Here is an 8,015-nt window from a genome sequence, read left to right on the forward strand (position 1 = left end):
TTCATGAAAAGACCTACCAATGATTAGGATGAAATTTGAATTCTAATCATTGAAAAAAAATATTCATATATATAAATAAAATATAAAATAATAATTTAAATTAAAAGGTATTTTAGTATTTTGGTTAATAAAATAAGTGATATAATTGGTGAGAAATGATTGATTAAAAAATTAATTCGGTAAAGATTAAAATAAAAATCTGTACAAAAATGCCATAATATTAAAAGAAATGAGTGGAAGGAGAATAAGATGTTTGGTTGAAAATTAAAATAATTTATCTCTTTTTTCTATTTTCTTAGATTTTTTTATTTTTTTTTATTTTTTCAATATTAATGAGGTGTCGTTTTCTTTTTCTCTTCGCTACTCTAATATTAATAAATACATTAAAAATCAAATTATGACATATAACTGTTTCGGAGTTTTTTTTTCTATATTTTATGAAATTTCACCTAAAATTTAATTATCACGTCTTTTTTTAATTAAATAAATATTTATATTTTTTAAATAAAATATTAAATTATCCCTTATTTAATTTTTTTTATAATATTATTACTAAACAAAATAAAAGTATGTACTTAATATATACTTATAGAAATATGTTTTTGTAGAACAAAAAAAATCAACATCAAACAAGCTCTTATAGACATTTTTTAAATATATATATATATATATATATATATATATATATATATATATATAAATCAAAAGTAATTCATTGTGAAATTATTATTCATAGTTAGACAATTTGCATCCTCTTTTTTCAATTTATTATTTATAACATTTACAAAATATTAAATATATAATACAAACCCCACCCCACCCTCACCCCACCTACATCTGCAAATTAATTTAGGATGCCAAATTCTTCTCTCTAAATCCATATTTCATTAAAATTTCTTCTGTATTCTGATCAATCTCTGTAATGGGTTCAATGGGTACTAATCAAAACAGAGACTTGATTCATAACATCAAACTATCTTCGGTTGTGCCATCAAAAGTGTCCGGAGAAAACAAAGTTCATGAGCTGACAGCCATGGATAAAGCAATGAAGCTTCATTATATAAGAGGCCTTTATATTTTCAAAAAAGAAGCAGTTCAAGGATTGGATATAAACGAGATTAAAAAATCATTGTTCATGTGTCTCGACCTTTATTACCCTGTTTCCGGCAGGATTCGCCGGAGAGACGTCGGAGAAGGTGGTCTTGTCATTAAGTGTAACGACGGCGGCGTACGTACTGTGGAGGCTGATTGCCGGATAACTGTTGATGAGTGGTTGTTGATGGCAAAGGATGATCAGTTAATTAATGATCAGCTTGGTTATAGACAAGTTCTTGGACCTGATCTTGGATTTTCACCACTCGTTTACATTCAGGTTTAATCATTAACTTTATCCATTCATATTTATTAGGGTTTCAATTTGGGTTGACATGTTAGCGGGTTTAACTATACTAACATTAACCTAACTACATTTAGCTATTTAGTAATCCAACTCAAAATCTTTAACATCAACTTTATGTGACTCAATTAGGACTAAACCTGATTTAATTTAATATAACTTATTTTAAATTAAAATGACATTAATATAAAACATAAATTTAACTAAATTATAAATATGTTTATAGGAAACCTAAAATAAACCTCAACAAAAAAAAAATTGTAAAACGGGTTGACCGTCAACTACTTAGGTAGATCCGATTTTAACTCGTTTATTGACCAGGTTTTACGAGTAGACTTGATTTCGATTCAAACCCAAAAATACATAACCATAATTTCATTTTTTCGTGTTCTAGTCGTGTTTTTGTGTCAGGTAAAAATTTGACGGTCATAATATTTCGGTTTTATTTGTCCATTTTTATTTTTAAAATATAAAAAAATAAAAAAAAATAATTTTTTTTGATATTTAATAAAAGATACATGTTTTAAAATAAAAATATAATAATAATTTAAATAATATAATTAATAAAATAGTAAAATAAAGATTTATACCCGAGTGACAAGAGGACATTAACTCATAAATTTTAATTTTTTAATAGGGATTACAATTAAAAATTGCAAAGTTCATAATCGAGCCTATCCGAACTAATTGATGCGAATTTTTTTCACTTTGATCGAAAATTGGAAAAAACCTGAAATACATTGACCAATAAGCGGGACGAGAGGATAATTCTTTGCCCTGCTTAGTGTTCGTTCCGATAATATTATATTGTCACAGTATATTTATATATTTTATATTATTATAATATGTATAAATATTTGTATTATAAATTTTAAGATAAGAAAGTAAAAATTTAAACAACTTAAACTAATAAATCAATCTAACTAGCAAGAGCATCATTATGAAAAGAAAAACAAAATTCTACTTCTCTCAAATATTTCACCTCTTCTTTTATCTTCCCCATAGATTTCTTTTCTAAGAAGATTATAAGTAAATTTCTTTTTCTTGTACTATTTAAAATAAGTGTTAAAAATTATTATTTATATAAAAAAAACAATTTGAATGTTTGGTGGTCCGAGAAAAATTTATATCGGGAATTAGGGTGGTCCCCGCCTTATTGTCATCTCACTACCTAGGTAAGCTATTTTTTTTTTAAAAAAAATAGTCATATTTATTGATAGCTCTTTTTATATTTTCGCCATTAATTAATTAACTATTCATCTTGAGATTTATTTTTTAAAATTAAATATTAATTGAAATAATATAAAATTATATATTTTGAGTTCCAAGGTCATGTTAGTTAAAATAATTTATTCTTATTAAATACTTTTAACTATTTCCATTAGATTATTAACTAACATATTAATATATTGTTATTCATCATAACTAATATAAAAATGAAAATAATCATATAAGCTAAAAAAAATACATTTTGTTTAAAATGGATAGATAAAACAAGTCCTTAATATCAATGCACAAATACGTTATTTATTATCATTTAGGTTTAAAAAATAAAAATATGTTATTTAGATTTTAATTGTTTAATTATTATAATTTTTTATTTAAAATTTATGAAAATAAATAATTCAAATAAATATATATATATATATATATATATATATATATATAATAAAAAAAACCATTAAAAAAAATGAGAGAATACAAAATGGAACAAGCTATTATTATTATAGCAGCATTAATTAATGAAATGTGACTGCTATCTAACTTAGCAGGAAATTAATATTATTATATAATAATGTAACTAGTAACCACTGTTTCACATGCTTGTTTCCTCTTTATTGGGTTTTTTTTTAAAGAATTATTTTTTTAAATATTTTTATAATTTTAGTTATCAAATTTCTTAATTTATTTATAATTAAAATATTTTTAGTTATTTTATATTAAATTTTAATTTAACAAAATCAAATAAAACACATCAAAATTCTGAAGAAACCCTAAATCAAACAAGCTCTTGGAAAGAATTCCACAAGTTGAATCATTTTATTCCTACTATTCACATCATCTTTGATATAATATTTTTAATATATATATTTATATATTTTAATTAGTTTATTTTCGATAAGAATTTGAAATTTTGACTATTTTCATTTATGTTTGATGAGTCATTTAATTACTTAATAAACTAAAATTAATTATTTCACACTAAATTTATATGTGTACCATTATGTACAGGATATTTAATAAAAAGAGTAAATAAACTTATTAAAGATAATAAATATTGATAAAAACTCGAAAAACGTTGTAATTAAAGTGGGAGATATTAATATGAAATGAATAAATATAATTATTTTTGTCAAAATAATAATAATAATAAAGTTACGAAAAGATCCTGATATATAATTGTTATTACGTTAGAAGAGGACTTGAATTTCCACTAATTATTATAAAAATAAGTTAATTAAAGATAATTATCAAAAATCTAAATAGTTTAATAATTTATGTATTTGACGATCTTGCACCATGTGCATGACCTAATTTGATAAGCTATTAGCATTGCTCTGTCTTTTCTATTTTTGTAGATTAAAAAAGTGTTTAATTTTTTTTTTTTAAAAAATAGTTATTGTATAAAAACTCAAACTCTTAATTTAGTTTATCTTTTTTTTATCACTGAGTTATGAATCTACACTATTAATTATTTTAAAATTATATAATCAATTGAATTAATATTTCAGTTTACTTGGTTCAAATGCGGAGGATTATCGATAGGATTGAGTTGGGCTCACATTCTTGGAGACCTATTTTCGGCTTCCGAATTCATCAATGTTTGGGCCACTCTAGTGGCGGGTCAATTCCATCCCCCCAAAATCTCACCTTCTCCGGTTAATCCGATCGTCGGAGAAACATCGCACATTTCCTTTAAAACAATTACATCAGTGGGAGACTATTGGCTAGTTCCAACCAATTCCGAAATGGGTACTCACACTTTTCACTTCACACCTAAGCAAATAGCCGGTTTACAACATCTTGTTTTGGACAAACTCCGACCTTTCCATGTCTTGGCAGCATTCATGTGGAAACATTTGTCTAAGTTAAGGAACGATAATGATCATAAGATTTTAATAGTTTCACATGAGAAGTACTTCGGCCGAGGAGAAAACGAGTTGCCGAGTAATACACACGTAAGAATTGGTACTGTCGAGGCTGATTTCTCCATTGCGAAATGTGATCTAGAACGGTTAGCGAATTTGATTTGTAAAGAAGTAATAGACGAAAGTGGTACAATTTACAATAATATTGGAGGGGAGGATTCGGACTTTGTCGTGTACGGAGGATCGTACTTGACATTCGTAGATGCGGAGGATATCGATTTATATGGATTACAAATGAACGAGGAAAAATCCGTGTTTACAAATTATATGGTGGCTGGAATCGGTGACTGTGGGGCGGTGTTGGTGTTACCTTCGGGATTTGAAGAAGACGGTTTTTATGGAAGAACAGTTACGGTTACTCTTCCGATTAATGAAATCAAAGAATTGAAGATTGAAGTGAAGAATGAAATGGAGGTTTTTTCATCTTGATCAAACATATAATTGATTTTTGTTATAAGGTATGGTTATTATTGTATTTGGTATGGAAAATATTCAATGCACTAAAATTATCAAATAATTGATAAAAAACAGTTTTAAAAATAATGAATAAAGTTGTATATAATATTATTATTTAATTTAAAATTTAATAAAAATGTTTTTTTTTTTCAAATTTGGAAATGTACTGATCATCACATGTAGAAACTAATTATATCTCTGTATAACCAAGTGAAATGTACCATCTCTTAACAATTTTTTTTTATAAATATTTAAAATTTTATTTTTAACTTTTTTTTTTTCTCATATTCTCATATCTCTGTTTTTATTTTTTCTCATATTCTCATATTCTTAACTAATGTGAATATTTGAGTTTTGATGTTTCTTAAAAGAAGATGTTTATGATATTAAATTATTTTATTTTATAAATTGATAAAACATTATTAGTAAAAACACATTTTAAAGATTTGATGATATATTATTAGAATATGATAAAAAAATAACTTTTATTATGAATAAATATTAAAATTAATATATAAAAATTGTCAAATATATATTAAAATAATATATACAAACTTAAAATTAAACCACAATTCATTATAAATGTATTTGCATCAGTTTTAGATATTAAAATATATGAGTAAACATATCTTTATTTATATCGATTCAACTGCATCATCCATACCAACAACGTAATTCAACACATTTAAACATTATATTTAGACTTAACTTCCACACTCATAAGTCTTTCCAAACAAGTCAAAAATATATATAATATATATATATATATTATAATTTTGTAATTAGTATATAATATAAAAATATAGGACAATATAAAATGAAATTTAGTTTATGTTGTCACATGACCTTAGTATTAGTATTGTTGCCGAGGGGCAATTGCATGAGTGGTAACATTCACCGAGTCTGAATCTTCTGTGGCGAAATTTATCGGTCCTGTTACGACATCAAAACGATATTGTTTTGCTTCATTTTAATTGAGTTATTATAAAAAAGGAAAAAAAACTGAATAAAAGCTCGACTCATTTTTGACTAAATGTTTTCCCGCTCCGTCAATTCATCTATCATAATCCTTATTCCACATGAGTCCAGAACTCTTCCAATTTCACTATTTGATTACGATTACGATTTTCTCTCTAGATTATTCATGATTTGCAGCCCTATTTCATGATTTTTTTTCCAGAAGTTTGCGAAACTTTACGAATCCTTGCCAGAAAAAAACTTCGTAGTGCACACAAATGGTACGTTTTGAACATTATTTGTACGAAACGAAAGGTTTGGAAAATAATATGACTATGTGAAAGGTTCTGTTTTGTTCGCGTGAAATGTTCTATTTCGTTAATATTTAGGAAACAAACAACAACAACGATATTGATGGGATATAACGTATTTCATTAATACCATGTTTTTAGTATTTCAAATTGATAATATGATACAGACAAAAATGATAAATCTGAAGACTGATCTTGTGGAGGAGAAGAATCCACCTGGAAATTGAACTAAATAAACAGTTCCATACTTGACTTTGTTTAAGAGTTTGTGAAGACTTGTGAAGAATAGAAACATATATTAACTACTAACAGAGTTAATATCGAACGGTGATTTTCGCGGTTAACAATACTTGATCAACCCCCTACTTTTGTTGACTCATTTCCTAACAGACCAGATGCAGATTAATATTATGAAGGGTTATCAACTTTTCAAGCTCTTGATGATAGGAGGGCAAGCGGTCTTGGTTCAACTACAAAACCGTGGGGAACATCAAGGACACTTCTTTGTACTTATAGAACAAGAGCCACATAACACTAGTGAAGAGCTTGAACAGATTCTAAAACAATTTGAAGATCTATTATAGGAGCCGAAGGAATTACCACCACCAAGAGGGCATGATCACCATATTCCCTTGAAAGAAGGAACGATGCCTATCTATTTAAGACCCTACATGTATCATGCCCTACAAAAATTAGAAATTGAAAAGATGGTAGAGAAAATGTTACAAAAGAGCGTTATTCAACCAAGTCACAACGCATTTGCAACTCTAGTGGTCATAGTGAGAAAGAAAGATTTAACCTAGAAACTATGTATCAATTACCAGAAGTTGAATACAAAAACCGTTAAAGATAAATTTTCAATACTGGTGATTGATGAACTTCTTAAAGAACTCCACGGGTCAAAGATCTTCTCCAAATAGGATCTCTAAGCTGGATATCATCAAATAAGAATGAAACCAACTAATTATCATAAAACGACATTTCGAACGCATGAAGGACTATATGAGTTTCTTGTTATGCCTTTAGGGCTAACCAACGCAACTTGAACTTTTCAAAGTCTGATAAACTTGATCTTCAAGTCGTATTTGAGGAAATTTGTTCTGATTTTCATTGATGATATTATGATTTATAGCAAGTCTTGGAAGGATCATCTTCAGCACCTTCGAATGGTCCTAGAAGTTCTACGAATAAACACTTTATTTGTTAATAAAGGAAAATATGAATTTGGTTGTCTATAGATCACATACATGGGGTCATATAATTAACTACAAAGATGTAGCATCAGATCCCCACAAACTGGAGGCCATGAGTTCTTGGCCAATATCCAATTCGATCAAACAACTTTGAGGGTTTTTAGGGTTGACGGGATATTACCGAAGATTTATTAAGGGCTATGGTATGATTGCTAAACCAATGATAGAATTATTAAAAGGGGTAAGTTTCACTAGTCTAAAGATTCCAATTTGGCTTTCAATCAGTTGAAACGAGCTTTATCGACACCCCCTTATTTTAGCCTTACATGACTTTAACTAGTCATTTGTGGTGGAAACGGATGCAAACAATGTGAGAATTGGCGCGGTTCTAATCCAAAATAATCGACCAAATGCATATATTAGCCGAACACTTTAATCTGCTAACAAACCTGTATTCACCTACGAACGAGGCATTGACATTTGCCGTGGAAAAGTGACGACCTAACCTACGATATTAACTATTTATAGTTAAAACAGATCATGAATCTTTGAA

At 27.2% G+C, this 8,015-nt stretch overlaps 1 protein-coding gene across 1 annotated transcript; it reads left to right on the plus strand.

The window, feature by feature from the left end:
- Positions 1–862: 862 nt before the first annotated feature.
- Positions 863–5,085, plus strand: LOC124946134 (protein ECERIFERUM 2). Its single transcript, XM_047486704.1, has 2 exons — positions 863–1,372; positions 4,129–5,085. Exons 1-2 carry the CDS (start codon positions 923–925, stop codon positions 4,972–4,974), a joined length of 1,296 nt encoding a protein of 431 aa, XP_047342660.1. The 5' UTR covers positions 863–922; the 3' UTR covers positions 4,975–5,085.
- Positions 5,086–8,015: the final 2,930 nt, after the last annotated feature.

The sequence above is a fragment of the Impatiens glandulifera genome, chromosome 1 (genome assembly GCF_907164915.1).
Source record: "Impatiens glandulifera chromosome 1, dImpGla2.1, whole genome shotgun sequence".
NCBI lineage: Eukaryota > Viridiplantae > Streptophyta > Magnoliopsida > Ericales > Balsaminaceae > Impatiens > Impatiens glandulifera.

Excerpts from the sequence above, each read along its gene's own strand:
- LOC124946134 (XM_047486704.1), top strand. The coding sequence starts at position 923 with ATGGGTTCAATGGGTACTAATCAAAACAGAGACTTGATTCATAACATC. Across the intron at positions 1,373-4,128 it reads CACCACTCGTTTACATTCAG|TTTACTTGGTTCAAATGCGG; the intron begins GTTTAATCATTA and ends TTAATATTTCAG.